The sequence below is a fragment of the Typopeltis vanoorti genome, chromosome 17 (assembly GCF_054136105.1).
Source record: "Typopeltis vanoorti isolate ZY-2024b chromosome 17, IOZ_Tvanoo_1.0, whole genome shotgun sequence".
NCBI classification, from domain to species: domain Eukaryota; kingdom Metazoa; phylum Arthropoda; class Arachnida; order Uropygi; family Thelyphonidae; genus Typopeltis; species Typopeltis vanoorti.
Genome location: NC_143565.1, coordinates 42,253,314 through 42,279,847, shown reverse-complemented (window position 1 = coordinate 42,279,847; position 26,534 = coordinate 42,253,314). Strand labels below are relative to the sequence as shown.

General features: G+C 34.9%; 1 protein-coding gene across 1 annotated transcript in view; it reads left to right on the top strand.

The window, feature by feature from the left end:
* The window catches only part of LOC150097321 (developmentally-regulated GTP-binding protein 2), a 199,119-nt gene that overhangs the window by 30,538 nt on the left and 142,047 nt on the right, over window positions 1-26,534 (top strand). The window contains exons 4-7 of the mRNA XM_090406731.1: window positions 6,855-6,944; window positions 8,215-8,275; window positions 15,142-15,232; window positions 24,494-24,566. Of these exons, the coding sequence (XP_090262857.1) occupies window positions 6,855-6,944; window positions 8,215-8,275; window positions 15,142-15,232; window positions 24,494-24,566 (315 nt within the window). The remainder of the gene's footprint in view (window positions 1-6,854; window positions 6,945-8,214; window positions 8,276-15,141; window positions 15,233-24,493; window positions 24,567-26,534) is intronic.

Genomic DNA, 26,534 nt, shown 5'->3' with positions numbered 1-26,534 from the left:
ATTACGACGTTGGTCTGAAAAGTTCTCAGCCTAACAATGAAAAAATGAATTTATAATTTCAAAATTATTTTTATTTTTCAACATAATCTCTCTTAAGACTAATGCATTTATTCCAGCGATGCTCCAGCGCCATTATCATGTCCCTGTAGTTGTTCTCAGTAAGATCTGCAAAATACACCTCTACAGCTGCAATCACCTCTTGATTTGAAGGAAAACCAGCGAGGTAGTTTGTTTTGGGAAGAGATAGAAGTCAGAGGGAGCCAAATCTGGAGAATAGGATGGATGTTTCAACAATTCATAGCGCAAATCCCTTAATTTTCCCATTACCAAAACAATTTTGTGGGCAGGTGCATTGTCCTGATGAAAGATGATTTTTTTCTTCTGCAAACCGGTTCTTTTCTCACAGATTTTTTCCTCTAGTCTAGTTAAAAGATCGGAATAATATTCTCTGGTTATTGTTTTATCCTTTTCAAGATAATTAATAAACAAAATGCTTTAGCATCCCAAAACACCGGTGCCATGACCTTTCCTCCTGATGGTACTGATTTTGTCTTTTTTGGCGCTGAACAACTGGCTTCTGTCCACTGTTTTGAATGCTGTTTGGATTCTGGTGTGTAATGGTGAATTGAAGTCTCATCCATAGATCGAAGTCTCATCAATAAATCGATGCACAAAATCAGTTTTATTCTTGTTAAAACACTCTAAGCAGTGTTCAGAGATTTTCATACGAGTGTGTTTTTGATCTGCTGTGAGTAAGCCTGGCACCCATCTTGCGCAAAGTTTTTTCATGCAAAATATATCCTACACATTCTTTTGAAATGCCTATAGTCTCTGCAATTTCATGCACTTTCACTCACCAGTCATCCAATCATATCGTGCGCTCAATCAATGATTGAGCATATCATGCACTCAATCAATGATTTCTGGTGTTGTTACACTTTTTGGGTTTCCTTCAGTGGATCATCTTCAAGGCTGGTACGCCATGTTTAAACTTGGCAGCCCATTTCTTAATTGCCGAAAACAAAGGAGAAGAATGCCCATAAACTTTTATGAACTTAGAATGAATTTCTTTTGGTGACCTTCTTTTACAAAGAATTTTATAACCGCACAATACTCAATTTTATCCATTTCAAGAGATACTTCAGGCAGCCGTATAAAAACAACTACTTGATAGAATGACTTGCAATTTCACATGGATGCTTATGACAGATGTACCAACTTGGAAAAAAAATTTTGCCAATAGTGCTGAGAACTTTTCAGACCCCTCGTATAAATGGGATTGTAAGTAATCCAGAATCTTTACTCTAATATAACAACTCTCATGATCAATTAGGACTCCACTTTTACTCTAATAAAACTATCTATATGAATTTGTTCTCTAATGTTGTCATAAATAGTATATAGCTTTGCTGTTTTTTTTTCCACTAGAGGTCAGGCCAGTAGAATAAAAGTTGATCAAATCATTGTCTTTTTGGCATAGTGTTTGAAATGTAATATAGCTTGTCTCTGTGTATATGTGTGTGTGTGTGTCTGTCTGTATGTCTGTCTAATCTAGATGATGATCTTAATATGATGGTCAAAACATCGGGAAATGAAAGTAAATAATTCTAATACAGTTGTGGACTCCATAATTTTTGTGGAATGGAAGAAAACAAGAAAGCACAAATCAGGATTGGCAGTACATGCAAATGAAAATAAACATGAAGTATTGTGATAGCAAGCTAAAATGATTCACATAGATTACGCTTTCTGCTTGAGAGTGTTCAAAGAGTTGGTGGTAATGATAAAATAATGTCTGCAATGGTCCGACAAGAAATAAGGCATGATATTACACCAAGTATGACCTTCTCTCATAAAACAGCTATTGCACAATGAAGTGAGTGGTGCACATAATGTCATCAACCATCAAGTGTTTACATGGTACAAGTGTACATTCCATTGATAGTCTCTCTCTCTCTCTTTTTCGAATATTTACTTTGTGATTGTATCTGTATGTAGCTTAATTTTTTTATTTTATTCTCTGTTATCTCCTGATGATATGAAACAGTTATTTCATGAAACTGTTTGAGTGTCTGAATAAACATTTTTTACTCTCAAGATGTTCTGTGTGGTTCACTCCTCATTCACAACTTCCAAGGATGCCCACACTTCCTTTCAACCCTCCATAAAATTCCATCTGCTGAAATCCTGTATGCTAGTGTCTGCAGTCTACAAATTTTCAATCTGTCTTTATAATCAGTATTCCACTATATCGATATAGTTTTTAAACAGTCTCCTTTGGATTCTCCCCACTGTATCAGAATCAGCACAGAAACCAGGAGACCAGCTTGAGTGCAATAGTCCAAGTGAGGTCTTATCAAGGCCTTGTAATGAGGCAAAATTTCTTTCTTATCTTTACATGTCAAGGTTCATTTTCTTGTCTTATCAGATGTCATCTCCATGTACAATTTTGTGCTTCTCTTTTGCATTCTTCATAGGACAGAAAGGTCCAGTCCTTGATATTTCCCATCCAATTTGTTCTTTGTCTTCCTCTTCTTTTTCCTTGTATCATTCCTTCTAGAAGTGTTTTTTGTAGGGATTTATGCCTTAATATATGACCAAGGTAGATGGTTTTCCTTTTCTTTTGCTGAAGTGGAGCCTTTTGGCTCTCTTTTTTCAGTATTTCTAAATTAGTTTTTTTGGCAGTCTGTGGGACTCTAAGAATTATTCTGAGGATCCACATCTCAAAGGCTTTTAGTTTATTTTCACAATATTTTGATAGTGTCCAGATTTCTGCTCCATATAGCAGTGTTGACCATACGTAGCATTTGTACAGCCTAATTCTTGTTTTTTGTGTGAATTTCCCTTGAGATCAGAATGTTTTTCATGCTAATGAAGGTTGATTGATCTAACAATTTCTATACTTCTTAATATTTCCTTATCACACTTTCCATTCTCTGTAATTAGCTTGTTTTAGCACTGCAGTTATTCTCTGAGTTGTGTTTGCAATCTTTGCTATATGGCTCTTGCACTTCAATTTTTTGTCTACTAAAACTCCAAGATCCCTAGCCTGATCAGTTTCTTCTAGCATAATTATTACCAGTAATTATACCTTTAAGTTTTATTTACTTTCTGTTTCAGTAAATGCTTTTTTTCCATTCCATCAATGACTCAAAATCTGCTTCATTGTATTGGTGTGCTGGTTAGAGTGGCAGACTTTAGATAGTGAGGTTCTGGGTTTGAAAACTTAACAGTGCACTGGTGTGGCAGTATAGACATTGTCGCTTTAATACATGATTGTGTTTTGGCAAAGGTGAGCTCCAAATTGAATCGTAAAAAAATAGTGTTGACTGACATGGTAATCTCACTTCAAAAATTCTGTGTCATGACCAATTTTCAATATATCTGTGGGCATAGTTGGTGCTTTTGTACATCTCCAGAGGATCCCCAATTGTCTCATTTATAACTTTTCTCTCGTTCTCAGAAAGTACATTTATCATTGTATGACATTTTTTTAAATTTCATGAAATACTATTTATAATTATTAATTGATGAATTTCTCAAGAAAATGACTCATATAAATTACGTATTTTTGAATGGAAAAATAAATATAAACTGAAAAAAAAAACCTCAAACATTTTAATATTAACAATGCTTTATGGGATAGAGCATTAAAAATTTCATAAGAAATAAAATTTTTAATGGAAAGTGGGAGGGGACTCAAAGTATATGGTTTACAAACAGTGATGGGCAACTTACCAGTCTCATCTCCATTTTTTCTGCTACTTGTGAATAATCTGCATGTTTATTTGGTTTTTGCATGAATGTAAAGTAGGATGGTTGTTAATTAAATATAAATTTGTAATTAATTAATAATATTAACAAAAGGATTAAAGAAAACAGTGCATAACACAATTTATTATATGTACAAGAATTGTTATTATAAATCAAAATTTGAGCTAACAACTAAGATATCATCTATATTATTTGGCAATAATTTGTTTCTCTGGACTTAAAATCATTCTAAAAATAGAAAACAATTTCTAATATACTATGCACAACTAAAGCCAGTTTGTAGGGTTTTTTTTGCATTAAATTTTTTTGTTTTATGGTATTTCACTTTGAAATCAAATTAGTTTGTGCTGGAATCCTACCAATGCTTGCAAAATCTTTGTGATGGAAATATGCCATGGTTGGAAAAGCCCATGGCATTCTTGCACTTTTCAGTGACCCTAAGTAAACTCTGTAAGTAATCCTCATGTGCTAGGTGTGAATTTCAGTGGTTTTACAGTCTTCACATGTACTTGGTTTTCATACTTTCATGTAGCATCATTATATATATCTTCTTGTGTTGTTGTAAAATGATCCATGGGATTTTCTTGTTACCTTTCAGATAACAAAACATTTAATTTAAACTCTGTCCACCATCACCTCTAAATCTCTAGCTTCATTTATTTCCTGGAGTACAGTTTAATCAATGTGGTGCACAGCTTGTAATCTGTTTATCCCAAAATGCATAACTTTACCTTTCTCCACTCATTTGTTACACTTTCATGGAATACTGTAGATAATTTTCTTCTTAACTTGTTTTTCCCATTTGTTTGCTTGTCTTTATTATTACTTCGGACCACCTGCTTCTTTCTTTTCTCAGCCCTGCTAATCTCTTGCTGCTTCTGCAACTTTTCAATATGTTCTTGCAAAATAGTAAGCAAGCTCATTAAGGCGATGTTTAAAATCTAGAGAAAAGCAACAACTATATCAGAAGAGTCCGACAGGTATGTCTTTTAAATCTCTACTTTTCAACTTTTCACACTGTCAGTAGAACCTTTAATAAAGGAGATCTCGGAATGTTCAGCCATCAGCGAAATTACTGTTCCTCTGATTTTTGCGGTAGATAAACCATTATTTATGCTGACAATATCCTAACCTTACGAATTAGATATGCCTGCCTCTCTTTATTTTAGCGCAAACCATTATCTGCATTAGTGGTTTACGCGTCAACCCTGAAAAAAGACCAAACTCAGACATTTGGTCTTGAAACAAAGTGCAGTTGGGAACGTAAATTATAAATAACTGTTTGAAGGGATACCTTTTAGAGAACATGTTGAGTTGCATACCAGTTGAATCATTTGGGAGAGGTGGACCTTTTTCAAACATTGGAGAATAGGATTCTGTATTCTCTCCACAGTTCTAAAAACTGTAATTAATTCTTCCTACAATTAGGTATATAGTTAATGTTACTGATATTGAAGACAGGAAACAATTTCATGCAAAAGACTTCCTTCATACCTACTTTTGGAACTTCCAAAAACAAAAGCAGACAAGAATCTCTTCTTCCTACTGATGACTCAAGGAGGATTTCACCTTGCCACTCCATGAGGTGATGTATCTATTCAACATGAGTTATGTGTTGGCAGTACATGCTACTTTATTTTAATGGTATAAGAAAAGAATTAAAATTTATTAACTTATTAGCTGATGTTTTGCTGGTATTATATCTTGCCTCTTCAGAGCACAAGAACAGTTTGTCACAGTACACAAAACAACAATTTGGTATAACAGTATAACAGTGGACCTAGTTTAAAAAAAATTGTAATGGATAACACATGGAACTAAAGTCCTAATTGGTGGCATCTACTGTAGGAAAAAAAGAGAAAAACAAGTATTAATTAGAACTTAAAATGACTCTCTCCCAGATTTTTGTTACATTTATACAGCCATATTTGTTGAGGTTCGGAGTTTGTTTTAAAGCTGCTGTTGATTCCATAAACAATACAATCTGTCTGACTTATGATTTCTGTGTATCACTTTTTTTTTTTTTTTTCGTTTGATTCTGCATGAAGGGGTATCCAAGGCATGGTCTGATAGACCTGACTTGTCATAATAATAGTGCCAAATATATTTTTTATGTTCATCAAAGCAGATGTCAGTACTTCTTCCTGTCTGTCCATAGTAATTCAGGTCACAAGAACAGGGCACTTCATAAACATCCTGGATGTGATAAAGAAGAGAGTTTGACCTTAGGTGAACAGATTAAGAGTTGCCAATTTGAAATAAGGTTTAAATGTGGTGCATAAATGATATTTATTAAATACTCTAGATATCTTTTCAGATGTGCCTTGAATTTATGAAATGGTAACAGTCTAGGCAATGGAGAGGATTTCTGTGGGGGGGGGGGGCATTTAGTATTTTTTCTGTCTTATGAGGATTACAGCCATTGGCTAAGAGAGTGTAATACAAGTAAGTGAATTCAGTGGTAAGCTCATTGTTTGGAACAGATAGCTTTGAGCTGGATGATGGTGTAAATGTTTATGCAAATATCTCTGTATGTGTGGGTTTTCTATAAATAGAAGATAATGAACCATCAGGGAAGCCATGTGATTAGTGTATCTAGGAAGGGCAGACAGTCATTAACTTCCTGTTCCATTGTGAAATGGATTTTAAAGTTTTAACTATTTAAATGCACTAAAAACGTATCCAATGTCTCTGGACTATATAGCCAAACCACTGGTTTTATGAGTGCCTTCATAGCTTGGTTTACCAAATTCTATGTAGAAATTGACTAAAACGAGGAGAAAAGGGGGGGGGACCCATTGCTGTTCCATCTAGTTGTTTGTATGTCTTCCTTTTCCATGCAAAATAACCCGTATATACTGTAAATTTAAATAATTCAAATATATCTGGGGAGAAATGTGACTTAATAGAAAAATATTATAAAAGAAAAATAGTTTATAGTTCAGTTTCTGTAATTATGTTTTATTTTTCTTATAAAGGAATTTTCTTTTTCATTCTTTCATTTTATTTTTAGTAGAAGTTGCTGATCTAACATGTTTCATAAAATATGTATGCTTTTTCTTTTTTTTTTTTTTTAATAGTCTACACTACTGAATATATTAACAGATACTCATAGTGAGTCGGCTGCTTATGAATTTACAACTCTAACCTGCATACCAGGTGTTATTCAGGTAAATATGTAATAATTAAAAATAAAGTAATAATTAGTTTGTTGTAGCCTCCTTTAATGCAGGTATAAAAGCTATTTAATAATAATAATAAATAAATAAAAAGTTTAGTTGCAGATTTCATCTTTTCATTTAATCTTTTATTCCCATCCTATCTTTTAATTAAGGGTTAAGGAACAGTTCAAGGAATTTAATCTTTTAATTGAATTTACCATTTTAATCAATTAATTTAAGCATAAATTAATAATTAATGATAAATTTATTGAATTTAGCTGACTACTAATTGGTATTACAGAAATAAAAATGAGAAACACAAAAATATGAAAGGGAAGAAATTGCAGAAGAGTGTTTCTTTCAGTCTGAGTGCTCATCAGAAATCATGATGATCAAAAAGAGCACTTTTATTTCAACTAAAACTTAAATTAAGATGACTGCAAATTTCAACAGTTAAAATGAAAAATGCCTAGCAATAAAGTTACAGAATTACTTACTGCAAGATTCCTATACAAAGTAGCAATATTTGAAAAATGTATTGATAGAAAAATAAAAGTACAAAATTAAAGAAGAATCAAATGACATGGAATAGGAAAATCTGTTCTGAAACAAATCTTGACCAAAAGCAGCAGAAACTTTAGGAATAAAGAGTACATGGAATAGAAAAAGAGCAGTATGTAACTAGAACAAAGAACTAGAATATATAAAAAACAACAAACATGAAGACAGTTAATAAGAAATGGCTAACCAGAAATATTGAAACAAAAGGGGAGCAGAAAAGAAATAGTACTGTGATTTAAAAAAAAAAAAAAAAACTACTGAAGAATGGAACAATTTTGTAACAGAATTAGAAAAGGATATGTTATGGCTTTAACCGAAACTTAGGAAATAATGAAATACCTGAATGAAGAAATAAAACAAAATGTAAAAATACAAATAGTCTTAGAAAAATGGGTAATTAGTTTTCTGAATTGCTTATTTTTATTTTTATATTTCACACTTAAGTCTTGGTGAAGTGTGTATGCTGTGAGAATAACTCTTGTTTGTACATTTATTTTATAAGATGATTTACAACATGGAATAACTTAAAGTTTGATATCCAAAATAACTTTATATGATATATTTTGAGCTATTATATTTTAAAGATGATTTACAACATGGAATAACTTTAAAATATAATAGCTCAAAATATATCATATAAAGTTATTTTGGATATCAAACTTTAAGAAGTGAACTTAATGTTTTAAAAATAAAATTAATGCTCTCTTTTTTTATTTAGTATGAAGGTGCCAATATTCAGCTGCTGGATTTGCCTGGTATAATTGAGGGTGCCTCTCAAGGTATGATATATATAGATAGTGGGGTTTACTTTGCTTCAGATTTTTTTTTATAATATTTTATACTAATTTGTGATAATTTGATTAGTAAGTGATTATATCGCAATGTTTGCAGCATGTAGTAATTCATCTGTGTAGATAGAAAAAGACTGTCAGTTGGTTAATAAAACACTTAACCAGACTGATATTACTTTAAATAGGTTTATTTATTCTTCAACTTAATTTTATTTTTCATTCTCTTTAGAATCACTAAAAAAGTTATGCACTGAGAACTACAAAATTACAGTAGTTAGCCAATATACATACTCCCCCCCTGCATAATAGTAGTTCTTAACCATGTTGCATTAAATTATCAGTGCAGTTGTCATGTATCAACTGGCATTGGTCTCACAGTTCTCGTTATTATTGGTTTTTTTTTTCAGCCATCTGAGTCTCTAGATCAATACCATTTATCATAAAGCTTCATTCCTTGATCAGCTTCCTTTGCTCTTTAAATGCTTATAATAATAATCCCTTCTGAACAAGATGTAGATATTATTCCAGTTCATCTCGTGTCTCTCTATAGTCACATGTGACTTTAAGGCTCATGTAAAATGCTACCAGTATGTTTGCCTGAGTGGATTTCTACCAATCTTCCAGTTTGTCCCCATGTAGGCTATGCCACAATTACATGAAAACTTGGATTTATCTGGATATTTCATTGGCAGGTGGTGGGGGGGGGGGTCTTTGGTGATCACGGTATTGACTGTTGCTTCATTTCAGGATTACTTATATGTAACCTGTGGCATATTCTTTGAGTATGTCAGCAGTATGGTTGGAAACCTAACCAGCACATGGAATTGCAGTTAATCCTTTGTATGTTCGACATACAGTTACTTGGTTTAAAAATTTTCTATTAAACCATTAAGATTGAGTCTTGCAATTTCTTTTTGGTGATAACTTTTTATCTTACTTTACTTGTATATGGATTGATGGCGATGGAAAATAATGTTTACTACTATTATATACTACTATACTCAGCGGACAAAAATATTAGTTATGTTCTAGGGAATGGAAAAAATCAGTTTATATACCTTTATTGAAGAAAGGCGATGCAAGCGAGTGCAAAAATTACAGAACTATAGCATTGATTTCTCATGCAAGTAAAGTCTTACTTAAGATCATTCAGAAAAGACTGGAACCATTCATGAAGAGAGAAATGCCAGATGAACAGGCAGGATTTTGAAAAGGCAGAGGAACAAGAGATCAAATCGCCAATGTAAGATGGATAATAGAAAGAGCACAGGAATATCACAAGAACGTCTACCTTTGTTTCCTTGACTATAGCGAGGCTTTTGACTCTGTAGATTATGTGAAACTGTGGAATGTATTGAGAACAATGGGAGTCCCAGAGCATTTCATTATTCTTCTAAGGAATCTTTATTATGAACAAGAAGCTACTGTCCGAACAGATCTTGAAGAAACTGAGTATTTCACAATAGGTAAAGGGGTGCGACAAGGATGTATTGTATCTCCATACCTGTTTAACTTGTACAGCGAGTACATTTTAAGAATGGCAGGGCTGGAGGAGTCTTCAGTTAGAATTAAAATTGGTAGAAAAAAATTAATAATTTGAGGTATGCAGATGATACCGCCTTGCTAGGCAAAAAAGATTTGAAGGAACTTATTGTGAAAGTTAAAGAAGAAAGTGCTAAATATGGTCTTAAACTTAACCTCAGAAAGACAAAAGTTATGGCAATATGTGAACTTAACGATTTTGAAGTAGATGGGGAGAAAATGGAAGCAGTTAGCAATTTTGTGTTCCTAGGATCCCGAATTGATAAAGATGGTTATTGTACCGAAGAAGTTAGAAGAAGATTATTACTCGGAAAAAAAGCAATGACAAATTTAAGCAAGATCTTTAAAGATATTAGCCTCACAACAAAAATCAGAATCGTGAAAGCAATAGTATTCCCTGTGGTGCTATATGGATGTGAAAGTTGGACCCTGAGAAAGAGTGAAAGAAGGAAGATAGATGCATTTGAATTATGGGTTTGGATGCTTACTAAGAATACCATGGACTGCAAAGCAAACCAATAAATCAGTGATAGACAGAATAAAGCCAGATTGCTCCCTCGAAGCTATGATCATCAAGTAAAAATTGTCATACTTCAGACATATTATGCGAGCAAATGACAGTCTGGATAAGATGATGATGCTTGCTAAAGTTGATGGAAGCAGGAGAAGAGGAAGACCAAGAATTAGATGGGTGGATGGAGTTAAAGAAGCAACTGCAGTGCGCTTGGAGGTTCTGAAAGACATGGTCAGGGACAGATCGGAATGGAGAATGTATGTTCGTGGAGTCGCCAGGAGTCGGAAACGACTCGATGGATCATAACACACACATACTCAGTGGACAAAACATTAGAGATGGGGTGATGGGAAGTTGACACTGGAATTCCCTTGCACAGAGTGAAATGTACCTAAACTGAACGCAGACAGTAAATAGGCAGACATCGGGGCTTCCCAACAGCATATTGCTATCTACAAACATAGGTAAATCCAGCAATCTTAGCGACTTTGATCATGGACGTATTATTGGCGCAAGACAGATGAGTCATTCAATTGCCCAAGTGGTAAGAACCTTAGGGTTCTTAACAACCATATCAAGGGTCTACTAGGAGTATACCATCAATGGATGTACCAGTGCCCAGTGAGCAATTTCACATCCAATTTCAATGTCAGAGGTCCAAGAAGCATCAGCAAGTGAATGGTACAGAATACTCTGCATAACATGGACTACAAGAGCTGATGCCCTAATCGTATGCCACTGTTGACAACTTGTCATCAGACATTGCACCTCACCTGGTGTTGGGACCATCGAAACTGGGCCTCTGTAGAGTCATGTGGTCTGATGAATCCCGCTATCAGTTGTACTGAGCTGATGGGAGGATGCAGGTGTGGCTTTAACAGTATGAGGCCACAGCTCAGTCATGCTAGGTCAGCTCTGTTCAAGGAGGTAGCGGCTGTGTGATGTGTGACGAATATGCTAACAAATAAAGATAAGCAATTCTTAGCAAAGCTTATACATTGATCATACTTAACTGGCAATTATCTTAAGGCATTTACAATGCATAAAACGGATATGAATTAAAGGAAACTTTAATGAATACCTTCAATATTTCGGCAACGTCACGTTGCCATCTTCAGGTCTATCAAAGACCAACCACTTCACCTAGTCCTACCTGGTGTATACCAGATCCCTTGCAGCTGTAAATTGCCCTACTTTGGCTAAACGGGCAGGACAGCAAATATCAGGATTTCAGAACACAATGACTACATCTGATTTCACCAGTACAGCCACTGTGGGCTTGCAGATCATGCCATAGATACCCGCCATAGAATTCGTCGAAAGAAAACTAAAATAATACACCGCAGCAAGTTCAAGTATGAAAGATTATTCCTGGAATCATCAGCAACTCTAAAAAACCTTCCAAACCTCAACAAATTTGGGTGCATGAGACTGCCCCAAATATGGGAGAGGTACATCATGAGAACTTCAACCCAACGGCCAAGACAACCCAATTAGCCCGCTGGGGAGCATCATTAGGACTTTAGGAACAATATTTGTTTGCCTTCTTCCTCATTTGCTTTTGTTAGTGCCTGCATGCACATGCCATATTTGTATGTTCCTGAAGATGGCAACGTGACGTTGCCGAAACATTGAAGGTATTCTTTAAAGTTTCCTTTAATTTATATCTGTTTTATGCGTTGTAAATTCCTTAAGTTAATTACCAGTTAAATAAAGATAAGGATAATAACTTCCTTATCTTTATTTGTTAGCATGTTTTTCAACATCCAAGTAATCCTTTGAGCTATTTTACCAACTTTTGCAATATGCCCTCTGAACTTCGACTCTTTGTCCACCATTATCCCCAAATCTTTAGCCTCATCAATTTCCTGCAATCCAATACCATCAATATGATATGCCATATGCAACTTTTTCAACCCGAAGTGCATAACCTTCCATTTTGCAACATTATATTGGCAATCATTATCCTTTGCCCATTATGCCAGTTTATTTAAATCATCCTGCAGGATATCTACATCACTTTTATCAACTATTGCTCTTCCCAGTTTTGCATCATCAGCAAACAACTGAATATTCCCTCTTAAATATTTCCCTATGTCACTGATATATACAAATTAAAGAATAGTGACTCTAGACCAAACCCTGAGGTACTTCCCTGGTCACCATCTTTCTCATAGATTCCACTCTACCATATATTACTCTCTGGTGTCTGTCCATCAGCCATCTTCTATCCATGCTACTAGTCTCATATCCATTCCCATTTACTTCAGTTTTTGTAATAGTTTTCCATGTAGTATTCTGTCATATGCCTTGGAAAAGTCAAGCAGTATCATGGTGTAGCCATTACCTTTATCCATTTCTGATGTCACTTTATTATAAAATGTGAATAAGTTACTAAGACAGCACCTACTCTTTACAAAGCCCACTATAGAGTATTGCATCCCTATCTACCCACTGTTATATTTTACCTTTCTCCAACTTTTCCAATACTTTAACAACCACTCTTGAAATTGGTCTGTAGATTGCTACCTCTCTCTCTTGAGGCCACCTTTATGCAAATAGTATTTTCTTACCCTCTTTCCACTCCCTTGGAACCCTGCCAGAGCTGAGACTTAGATTGAACAACTTTGTCAGATGCAATGTCAATTCTATTGCACATTCATGTAGGACACAGGTTGATATGCCATCCAGTCCCACTGCTGTGTTCACATTCATAAAATTTTTAAAATGCTGGACATCTCCTGTTCATTTACCTCAATTCTGATATGCATCTCTATAACATCAGCAACTGTAAAATCACCACTTGGATGATATACCCTTGCAAAATGATCACTCAGCAACTAAACTCTTTCTTTTGGTTCAGTCACATTTCTACCATGAGCATTGTTTAAAGTGATCCTATCATAATCATTTTTCTTCTTACTTGCTACATAATGAAAAAACTTTTTTGTGTTTACTTTGGCTTGTTTTGTTAATTCTCTCTCATAGTTTGATTTCACTTTCCTTGCCATACTAGTCATCCTTCTGGCTTGCACTTTTGTACTGCTCATGAATATACTGATCACTTTTTTTTTTTTTTCAGCTCTTGCTTTATAATCATAGTCATCTACTTAATTTGAACTTGGTTTATCCTCCTGACTTTGAGTATGCAGTGTAATACTGCTATTCTCAAGCAATCTCTGACCACTTTTCATGTACTACTGACATTCCTTCTTTGTGGCTTCTCAAGCCATATCACTGTTCGAAGATGACACTGAGTCTCTCATAATCACCCAGCGTCATAGTTAAACATAAAACCCTTCTTAGCAGAGAACTCCACTTGTTTGGCAACTTCTCAAAACAAGACTTCCATGGTCACTCTCCCCCAGTTAGAGGCAGAGTGTCTATCTTGGTTATGGAAACATCTCCTGATGCTATTATCAGATCCAGCACCCTAAACCCCCCCCCTCTATAACATGTTTCATGTAATTATACCTTAGCAACTGTATAAATCCCACTTCCATCTTACCATGCCTCCCTTTCTTCCCTCCAGTTGATACCCCTTCCCCCATAGCTAGTTTCCCATAATAATTGTTTGGCCTATTGTGCTACTCTACCAATACATGGCATCTACATCTTCCTGTGGACCCCCCCCCCTGGTCTATAGCAGCATATTTATAATAAAGTATTTTTTCCTGTTTGCCTCTTTTTCACACCAGACAGCCTCAAACAAACCACCTCCCTCAGAACTAAAATTCTCTATAATTTCTGATTTTGTTGGCTGTGATTCTTCAGCTGTCATCCGCAATACCCCACCTCCTGTCGTGTTCTGTCTATCCTCACTTAAAATACAATACCTTTTACATTCTATCCCTGTAACTATATCATTTTCAGTCAACCCGGTCTCACTGATGGCTATAATTTTTAGCCAAGTTGAGCTGACCAATGCCAAAAACTCATCACCTTTATTCCTGATACTTCTTGCACATGCATTTCAACATTTCTTTGTACTCATTAGCCTTTTCCTTTGTGTAATGTCATTACCATCCCATTCAAATTGGAAACCTGTGAAATCCCATTTGGCATTGCATAATCATTGCTGTACACATGCTCATTTGTCACAGGGGTGGCCAGACATATGCTTGATTTCACGCTCCCTAATATCTATAGTTTCCCTGGTTTTGCACTATGACACTCTCACTAAACGACACTTTCTCCAAACACATCTTATTATTTGCTTTTTTTTTGAAAATATTTAAAAACAAAGATCATTGTACACCCATTTTTCTCAACCATTTGCTATTCAGTAATTATCTGAGCTTCATAGTTCTTTGTGCTAAACCTAGCATTTCCTTCACTAATTTTGCCTTCAACATCATGTCATTCAAATGTGAGTAAATCAAGAAGTCATGATTCAGGTAAATGATAGTGAGCTGGCATAGGGAAAAAAAACCTAAAATCTATAAAGTTACATAGTTATCAATCGACCAACCTTTGCCAGCAAAGGTTGGTTGATTGGTAGAGCCTTGCTACTAATGGCTCGCAAAAAGTTAAGCTAGTTTGAGCATGGTTAGTAGTTGGAAGGGAGCACCAATCGTTCGATGGTATTGGCACACTCTCTGTCGATGAATCATTCGACTCCCTGGAGGTGTCACATAATAATAATAATAATAATAATAGGAAGGCACATAGAAAGGAGAATGTCTTCATGAGATGGCAACTTCATTTACTTCTTTAAGGTTTTATTTTTATTTTTTATTTTTGGAATTGAGCTTGTATTACATTTGTTTTTTTTTTTTAAATAAAAATTATTTTTCAGGTAAGGGCCGAGGGCGTCAGGTAATTGCAGTAGCACGCACTGCAGACTTGGTGTTAATGATGTTAGATGCTACCAAAGGTGAAATTCAGAGGTTGGTTAGTTTACTTTTATGATCAGTTAATGTACAAGTAGATTAAGGTTTTCATTTGTTTTGATAAGGGTCAAAACTGATAAGGGTCAAAGCTGTATAACTGAGAGGAGACCTCCACATAGCCTTTAAAGGAATGTGGAGAACCAACCAGGGCTTCTGAACTAATGTCCAATCCTCACCTTCTCGTGGTGCACCCTGTTGGGTATCTACTTTGATACTGAACGAACGAGGATGGGCTGGAAATTTGGGATTTAGCCGACCAAATTGTATTCTTATTGGTTAAACCAAAATAAAAAATGATGGTACAACATGAAAAAGTTCATGTCAGCTGGGGTGTTGCCGGGTTAAACAAGGCCCCGTTGTTTTCGCCAGGGAAACAGGGCGAACAGCGAAAAGTCAGCTACTGGAACAAATCTGAAAACACACCCCAACTCAACATCACCAGAGTTAAAGATCAGAACTATCAACATAAGAAGCCTGAATGGCAAAAAAATGGAGCTAACTGAGGATTAGATAAGTACCAGATTGACATAATAGGGGTGACTGAAACAAAAAAGGCAAAAACTGGTGAGATCTTTCTGAGCAATAAATACAAAATGTTATATTCAGGCAATGACAATCAAGGAAAAGAAGGAGTAGCCATAGTATATTCAACACAAAATACGAGGCTAATCTTCTTGAATGGCAGGCAGTCTCAAGTAGAGTTATGTGGGAAAATATGAGAATGGGGAACTGGACAATGAGACTTATTTGTGCCTATGGTCCCACAGAAGGTTCTTCTAAGGTAGAAGTGGAGGAATTTCTTGAGGTTTTAGAAAAAGCAACTGACATAATGAAAAAGGAAAAGTTGGTCCTTGTTGGGATCTAAATAGCAGAGTGGGAAATGAGTGTCATACATACAAAAATATTTTGGGAAAATTTGGAGAAAAGAGCAAAGCTAATAATAATGGCAAATATCTGATGGATTTCTGCTCAGGACATGGACTGGTTATTACTAACACCATGTTCCAACATAAAAATGTGCACAAATTCACATGGAGAGAAGAGGCTAGGAATAAGAAAAGTCTCATTGACTGTGTTATTGTTGATAGTGATGTTTTCTCCCTGGTGCAGGACACCAGAGTGTACAGAGGATTTGAAATTGGAAGTGATCACTATTTAGTCTTACTCAGGATAAAATTGAATTTCATATTGAAAAGAATAGCATGTAAGAAAGTTTTAAAGTGAATAAAAGTTGAGAATCTCTCAGATGTGAACTATAGACTAAAATACACAAAGATTATTGAAGAAAAAATGAAAGAGTTTGAGAACAGGAACCAAACCTTTGAGATTCAGTGGCAAGCCTTGAAGAATGCCCTGATTGACTCAGCTAGAGAGGCATGTGGTGAAGTTGTCTGCAAGGATAGAAAAATTAGAACTCCATGGTGGACACAGGAAGTTAAAGAGGCAGTGAAGGAAAAGAAGAAAGCATATCAAAAGTTCCTGTCAAATAAGTCAGCTTGTGCTCTTAGAGAATACAGAGACAAATGCAAGAATGCTAAACACTGTGTAAAACTAGCTAAACAAAAGTCATGGGAGGACTTTGGCAAGAATATAGAAAATACATATCAATAAGGTGGCAAAATATTCTGGAGGTTGTTGAAGAAGCTTAGGAATGGAGGAAGTGCTGTAAAAGGAGTTAGAGATGATAAAGGTGACATGAAAACGGAAGAAAAAGATATCCTTGAAGTATGGAGTAATTACTTCGAAAAACTGCTAAATGAAACAAGTAGTGATGACAGTGATAAAAAACACTGACCAGGCATGCAGTCAGGAATACATATCCATACTTGAAGTAGAAAAAATCATCAAAGGCTTAAAATGTGGAAAGGCAGCAGGAGTAGATGATATTCGACCAGAAATGCTGAAGTATGGTGGCATAAGAGTGTTACAGTTGCTGCACTGCATAGTTCAGAAAGCCTGCACAGAGAGACGAATTCCCGATGATTGGAGTAGAGCTCTCATAGTACCCATATATAAAAAGGGAAATAAAACTGAATGTGAGAATTACAGAGGTATTTCCCTACTGAGTGTTCCTGGCAAGATCTATGCAAGTATACTTGAGAAACGGTTGAGAAGAATTGTGTAAGAAAAGCTTGGCGAAGAACAAGCTGGATTCAGGCCAAATAGAGGCTGTCAGGATCAGATCTTCACTTTACGACAAATAGTTGAGAAAGCATGGGAATATAACAAAGATCTGTATTTAAGTTTTGTCGATCTGGAAAAGGCATATGACAAGGTGCCAAGAGAGAAGCTATTCAATACGCTGCAGTTATATGGTGTCAGTGGGGCATTATATCAAGCAATACTTAGTCTATAATTGAATTGTAAGTCAGCAGTTAGAATTGAAGGAGGTACAGGAAGATGGTTTAATGTTAAATCTGGCGTGAGAAAAGGATGTACATTATCCCCTCTGTTATTCATTATCTATATGGATCACATTATGAAGGAAAGTGGTATTAAACATGATATCAGAATTGGAGATGTTAATGTCAGCTCTTTGCTTTATGCAGATGATGATATACTTCTAAATAAATCTGCTAAAAGTTGCAGGATTCTCTGACTAAATTGAATAGCTGTTGTAATAGATATGGTATGAAGGTCAGCAATAAAAAGACAAAGACAATGAAAATGAGCAGAATCATTGAAAATGTTAACTGTGTTGTGAATTGAGAACCCGTGGAACAAGTAAAACATTTCAGCTACTTAGGCACGATTTTTAGTGAAGATGGTAAATTCACTATAGAAATAGACAACAGAATCAGCAAAGCTGGTATGGTTGGAAGTCAGTGGAATAAATTCATATGGAATAAGAGAAAAATTAGTTGGAACACTAAATTAGCTGTATACAAGACAGTGTTGAAACCAGTTTTAACTTATGGATCTGAGAGCTGGGTCAGAAGTAAAACACTTGAACAAAGACTAGAGACCACAGATATGAGAGTCCTGAGAAAGATTAGAGGCGTGAACAGATGGCATCAATGGCAATATCATATTAAAAACGAGGATATTAGGAAAGAACTTGACATTGTCAGCATCCAGGAATGCATTAGGAGAGCTAATCTCAGGTGGTATGGTCACTTAAACAGAATGGGCAAGGAAAGATTAGAAAACAAGTTTGCAAAACAAAACAGGAAAACGACCCAGAGGAAGACCAAGATATAGGTGGATTGATACGGTACAAAGCCTTAGACGATAGAAATATAAGATCTGATAATGTTGGAGTCTTGACAAGTAATAGACTGATTTGGAGGAAAATTGTAGATAGGAAGTTAGTAATTATGTAATTTTTTCATGTGGTTCTATCATATTCTGTACATCCCTAGAGGGTACATGTCAGGAATTTGCTGATGATGATAGTTTGCTATATATATAACTGTCAGCTTTGCTCTGATGGGTGCAATGAAATTCATACATAAAGAAGCTCAGTAATTTTTCACATGGAAGAAACTGATTTGTCATAAGTTAAAGATGCAAAGAAATTATATTCTTTATATATTTCATCCTTTATCCAAGTGTAAGCAAACAAAGTTTGTGCATAAAGTAACCTCATGACAGGGCTAAAAGTATGACTCCTTTTGACTACTCGTATATGGGAAATATATGACTTCTTTATTACTTCAACCTTGGTATCTCTTCTAGATCTAGCTCCTATGGATAAGACCTCAGTAGAGGTTGAAACTGGTCTGTGTAGTGGCCCCCTCCCATAATGCATAGCATTATACATGTCTGTAAGGATATGTGCCTTGCCTTATGTGATGACCAAAGCAATTGATGTGAAGTCATTAGCCTCTATATACAAGTAGCCCAGCCGTGAGGTTACTTCATGCACAAACTTTATTTTCTTACACTCGGATAAAGGATGAAACCAATAATATAATTTCTTGTCATCTTTAACTTACAGTATAACCAAGTGAAAACATTTCAAAAACTGATTCACCAGCTTGAAGATTATATGGAAAGCATTCTGACAGACAATATGATATAGTAATATACCAAAATATCAAGTGATAGTAATCTTTGTAGCAATTGTTATGGGTTTGCTAAGACAGTATAGATTTAAAATATTCACTGTTCTTTTTCATAATGCTACATGTAGTGAAAAGAACATTGATAGTGGTAAGTACCTGTTGAATTTCGGTTCAGTATTAGTCATTACTAGCATCATCTTTCAACATAAAGATGTGCATAAATTCAGATAGATAGAAGACATAAGAAAAGACATAAGAAAATATATTATTTAGTGATGTCTTACTGCTTATTCATGATGCAAGAGTATAAGATTTGAAATATAAAATGATCACTGTTTAGTTTTGAGAAGGATAAAAATGAATATAATGTTACACAAAAGTTTCAGAAAGAATCGGGCTTGAGTAGATTTCAAAGATGAACTATAGACTGAAATAAAGATATATATGTATATAAAAGAGAGTTTGAAAACAAGAACCACACCTTGGTGACTCACCTGCAGAATTCGAAGAAAACATTGATAGATTTAACAAGGGCAGCATGTGTTGAAGTAGTTGTTTGTAAGGATACAAAAATTTTAACTTCATTATTGATTCATATTTTGATTGGCAAAATTTGGCAAAACAATATGAAATGATAGTAGTAATGCCTTTCTGGTGTGAGGTAATTTAATATAACTTAATATTAAGGATATCCAGTTAAATTTGTTCATTGAAAATGATAAATTTCACTTAATTATTATTATTTTTGTATAATTATGAAATGCACTTTTTTTACAATTGTATATGATATTTACATTACTTGCATGAAAACAGGAGCATTATTTGTTTAGTCGCAGCCCAGTTCTTGAGGTATAAAGAGATTAAAATTTCAGAAGGATGAATAGCTTTACAATTAAAACAGATTTATATATATGTATATATATTATTTATTTAGAAACTATTATAAAACTGGTGGCTCTGTCAGAGTTATTGTAAAACAGAAACAAAGTTGTCTTAGTCATAAAAATCTCTCAAACATGAATAGCTTTACAATTGTTTGCAAACAGATTGTGCATAAACAATGTTATGATTCGGTTGTTTTATTTCTTTCCTAACTCTTCTTTCTGTTCCTTTCATGTTGGTATATCTGTCTTTATATTTTCCCTTTTCAACATTGTTTTTTACTCATCCTTTTCATAGGAAGAGTGAGTGAAATAAAAGTGTTATTGAAAATGCATCATTTTCTTTCTTTATTTCATTAGGTTATAATAGAGAAATTATCTGTGTTGGTCATACCACAAATCTATGTATTTTAATGTACATCGTGTGTGTGTGTGTGTGTGTGTGTGTGTGCATGCATGCGTGATAGGAAACATTATTATTATTATTTTATTTTATTTTTTTATGTTGGGCCCATATACGAGTGGCTGGCTGGTCAACCTATAGTACGTTGTATATGGGTAGTGGGTTGGGAAAGGAAAAACTTGTTTACATTTGATTTCAAAGCCTGTACGTTTGCATTCCTTGGGAAATACATCAGGGAAAAGACCGTTCCACATTACAGCAGTAGCAGGCATGAAGGAGGAGGAGAAGAAATTTGTTCTGTGGGTTTCAAGGTGTACTGTGAAAGGATGTTGGACAGCAGCTGTACGTGTTCCAGTGGGCTTAGTACAGAGTGGGAGAATTATTGATGCTGTTTCAGATGAACATTTCTTATGGAAATATTTATAGAATATACAAATTGCAGAGACCAAATGTCTATGTGAGAGTGAGGGGAGCGAGTTGGTAAGAGATGGGTCATTTATCAGTCTAATTGCTCTCCTCTGTATTGAGTCAAGCATTCTAAGGGAGCTTTTAGGAGCCCCACTCCAAATGTGAGAACAGTATTCGATATAAGGTTAACAGCTGTTTAGAGGTGAAGTAATGTCTTGAGCAAAGTGTTTGTTTTTTTAATCTACATACTGGCATCTAGATAAATAGCCCTTGTTACTTTTGAAAGTTTACTTTTTTGTTCCTTATATCGATGATGCCTTATGAGATATGCAGTGAAATATTTGTACAATGTAATTTAGTTATTAACCCATGGTAGTTAACTCATTTCAGTATAGACCATTCACAAGTGCTGTTACTTTTTCATATTAATACATTGTTTTCATTAGTGTCCTTGTTTTCTATTTATAAATGATCCTATCCAAGTAGTAAGTTAGCTGGAACATTAATAATTAACATAATTAAAAAAGTTTCCTAAACAATTTTTACTAGGATAGAGTGGCTAATCATATCTCCACAGTGTGCTAATTGTATATGTTCTCTGACTGGTTTGTTTATCTTGCAGAGGAGGTAAAACCTGAGTTCCTGAGAGGAGCAAACCTTGCCTATCTGAGACTCGCTAATTGACCTTAAGTGAAAAAGTTTCTATAAATGTTCATGAACTACGTGGGATGTGGCTGTAATTATAGCATAATATTTTCTGAATATCTCAAAAGGAGTTATGGTTTAATTTTATATTTTTAAGAATACTTATTGAAATCATCCTTATTTTATAGAGTTTATTTCAAGCTGTCTCTCAGATCTGTTAATGATGTTCATTCCTCTCTATCAGATAGCTGAAAATTTTAAATAGCAATTTGAAGATATTAGACCTATGATTATTATGGTTTATTTATTTATTTATTATTTTTTTTTTGTAAGTCCAAAAACTAGAGAGAATTCACAAAGAAAATCTCATCTATATCTTATGACAGAGAAGTTTAAGAATTTTTTTTTTTTCAGGCAGTGATTAAAAAAGGAATATGAAATATCTTCATCATCATCAAAGTCCTGTCATGTACCCTCAAGGAGTGTACTGGATATGATAGTACTACATGAAAAATTACATCATTACTAACTTCCTATCTACAATTTTCCTCCAAATCAGTCTGTTACTTGTCAAGATTTCAACATTATCAGAACTTATATTTCTATCATCTAAGGCACTTTGTATCGTATCAATTCACCTATATCTTGGTCTTTCTCTGGGTCGTTTTCCTGCCAACCTGGCAGAGAACACTTGTTTTGCTAATCTTTCCTCACCCATTCTGTTTAAGTGACCATACCACCTGAGATTAGCTCTGCTAACGCATTCCTGGATGCTGACAATGTCAAGTTCTTTCCTAATATCCTCGTTTTTAATATGATATTGCCATTGATGCCATCTGTTCACACCTATAATCTTTCTCAGGACTTTCATATCTGTGGTCTCTAGTCTTTGGTCAAGTGTTTTACTTCTGACCCAGCTCTTAGATCCATAAGTTAAAACTGGTTTGAACACTGTCTTGTATACAGCTAATTTAGTGTTCTGACTAATTTCTCTCTTATTTCATATGAATTTATTCATTTGACTTCCTACTGTTCCAGCTTTGTTGATTCTGTTGTCTTTTCCATATTTAATTTACCATCTTCACTAAAAATTGTGCCTAAGTAGCTGAAATATTTTACTTGTTCCACAGGTTCTCCATTCACAATGCAGTTGACATTTTCAATGATTCTGCCTATTTTCATTGTCTTTGTTTTTTTATTGCTGACCTTCATACCATATCTATTACAACAGTTATTCAATTTACTCAGGGAATCTTACAGACTTGTAGCTGATATATTTAGAAGTATAACATTGTCTGCATAAAGCAAAGAGCTGACATTAACATCTCCAATTTTGATATCATGTTTAATACCACTTTCCTTCATAATGTGATCCATATAGATAATGAATAACAGAGGGGATAATCTACATCCTTGTCTCACATAGAATTTAACATTAAACCATCTTCCTGTACTTCCTTCAATTCTAACTGCTGACTTACAATTCAAATAAAGACTAAGTATTACTTGATATAATGCCCCATTCACACCATATAACTGCTGTGTATTGAATAGTTTCTCTCTTGGCACCTTGTCATATGCCTTTTCCAGATCGACAAAACTTAAATACAGGTCTTTGTTATATTCCCATGATTTCTCAACTATTTGTTGTAAAGTGAAGATCTGACCCTGACAGCCTCTATTTGGCCTGAATCCAGCTTGTTCTTCACCAAGCTTTTCTTCTGCAATTTTTCTCACCTTTTTCTCAAGTATACTTGCATAAATCTTACCAGAAACACTCAGTAGGGAAATACCTCTGTAATTCTTGCCAAAGTCCTCCCATGACTTTTGTTTAGCTAGTTTTGCTCAGTGTTTCGCTTTCTTACATTTGTCTCTGTATTCTCTAAGAGCAAAAGCTGACTTATTTGCCAGGAACTTTTGATATGCTTTCTTCTTTTCCTTCACTGCCTCTTTAACTTCCTGTACCCACCATGGAGTTCTGATTTTTCTATCCTTGCAGGCAACCTCACCACATGCCTCTCTGGCTGAATGAATCAGGGTTTTCTTCAAGGCTTGCCACTGAATCTCCAAGGTTTGGTTCCTGTTCTCAAACTCTTTCATTTTTTCTTCAATAATCTTTGTGTATTTTAGTCTACAGTTCACATCAAGAGCTGCTCAACTTTTATTCACTTTAAAATTTCTTACATGTTATTCTTTTTATTATGAAATTCAATTTTAACCTGCTCATGACTAAATTGTGATCACTTCGAATTTCGAATCCTCTGTACACTGGTGTCCTGCACCAGGGAGAAAACATCACTATCAACAATAACATAGTCAGTGAGACTTTTCTTATTCCTTGCCTCTTCTCTCCATGTGAATTTGTGCACATTTTTATGTTGGAACATGGTGTTAGTAATAACCAGTCCATCTCCTGAGCAGAAATCCAACAGGTGTTTGCCATTATTATTAGCTTTGCTCTTTTCTGCAAATTTTCTCAAAATATTTTTGTATGTCTGACAATCATTTCCCACTCTGCTATTTAGATCCCCAACAAGGATCAAATTTTCCTTTTTAATTGTGTCAATTGCTTTCTCTAAATCCTCAAAAAATTTCTCCACCTCTACCTTAGTAGAACCTTCTGTGGGACCATAGGCACAAATAAGTCTCATTGTCCAGTTCCCTGTTCTGATATTTGCCCACATCACTGCCATTCAAGAAGATTAGCTTCATATTTAGTGTTGATTATTATGACTACTCTTCATTTGCATCTTCTTTTGGCAGACTAATGCTGATATATGTTTTTCTCTCAGACCATAGCTTTGCTTATCTATTCTTATTGTCCTATCCTCCATCTGTTTGTCAGTGTGTATTTAGTACATATTCCATTAAATAAAAAAGATGTATTTTAATTTTCTTTTCTATTTTATTTCAGGCATCTGCTTGAGCAAGAATTAGAAACCGTAGGAATCAGGCTTAATAAGTTAAGGCCCAATATTTATTTTAAGGTATAGTGCAAATTACTTATATGAAAATGATTTTGATGTATTGCAAAATAGATGTGAAATAATGCAGTTAATATTTTTAGAGATTACATATATTGACTGAAGTATTAAATGCTATTCACTTTGATCTATAAGTACTGCAGAGAAAAGGTGGAACCATTGCGACAATAACCCATAAAAGATATACTGCCCAAAGCATATATACAGGGTGTTCGGGATAAATTTGACATATTTATAATTAATTATATTTTTCCGTAAGTTACATGTATTAACACACACTTCTCTTCATTTAAAAGTTTGGACCCTTCTTCATTCATATACAAGATGTCAGAAAGGATGGATAGCTGGAACCCACCTGAATCATGGAAGAGAATAACTTGTATCATGATGATTCGTGCCCGCCATCAAAATAAGGATATTACGACTGCTGCCCAATGCTCCCTGAATACAGTAAAAACAATCAGGCATGAACTAGAGACTTGCAATGGTGACTACGAGGATGTAGCAAGAAGAAAGATCCCTAGCAGACGATCTGATTGCGTTCGTACAGCAGAATTCCTCGCAAATCTGCAGGAACAGATGTTGAAGAACCCTGGCATTGGAATTCGGGCTTTGTTCGTGGAGTTGCTAACTGTAGTCAAGCCCTGGATAACAAGGGTAGCCAATGGTAGGCCGTATGTATGGCAGCAGGATTCGGCCCCTTGCCACACCTCTGGGAAAAGTCAAAAATGGTTGTCTGAAAATTTCTACGACTTCACCAGTCCAAATGTTTGGCCTCCAAACTCCCCAGACCTTAACCCCATGGATTATTTTGTATGGGGCGCAGTTGAAAAAGACACCAATCGCACTTCCAGTAATACAAAAGCCCAGTTAATGGATAAAATTAAAACAGTTTTTGCGGCCCTTCCCAGGGAGACTGTAGCATCAGCTTGTTCGAGGTTCCGAAGCAGAATTGAAGCTGTGATCGATGCTAATGGTGGTTATTTTGAGTAAATCTTGTTGATAGTATTGTAATTAACTCTGCCTGTAATGTTTTTTTGTCAATTCATTAAATTTAATAGATACAAAGAAGATTTTCTTTTTCCTTACGAAACTGTCAAATTTATCCCGAACACCCTGTATTACCTATACAAGATCTTGATTTGTTTCTGAAATATTTTATCTTCCCAGCAATTCTTTTGGTACATATGCTAGATTAGTGGATCAAGTCTATTGCTTCATAAGTGCATCATAATGCACTTGGAACCATTCTGAATTTCATCCATCATTAATGAATTTGATGAGACCTATCTTTTGTCAGACCTGCTTCTGCACAAAAAAGCCTGGGACTGGCAGGCAAGGGGAGCATCCAATCTCTTCTTTGAAAGATATTTTACAACCATTATTTTAGAAACTGCATATAGTCACCTGTTGTAATATGTGGTGCCATCCATTTGGCACCATATGTTGTTCAAATTGATTCGTATTTTTTATGGTTTGGAAATGAAGGTTTACAACATCTGGAAATATCGAACTGATGTTATTGCTGCTGTTGTACTTTCTCTTCAAAAAATGTAAGACCAGTAATATTTCCTCTTACTTAAAACATAAAATGATTTTCTTTGTTGAAACAGGTTTTTGATTACAAATGGATCATTTTCGCAGGGTTGAGAAGTTTTATTCAAATGAAATTCATTCATTCAGCTGAAAGATCAAGCAGCAGCCTATTTTGTTTCAGTTGATGAACAATTTGCATTTTATAGAGAAACAGATATAAACAGGTGATTATGAAAAGCTTAGGAAGAACCTTAAATCTGTGCCATGGCATAAAACACTGTAGGGTAAGGATGTTTAGTAGTGCATTGGAAATAATTAAGGGTCATCTAGAGGAAACAATATTAAATTGTATGCTTAAAGTAAGGAGGGTTAATCAGGTAGGAGTTTGATGGATGAGTAATATTATTAAGCAGAACTGCAGAAGAAGAAAATGCT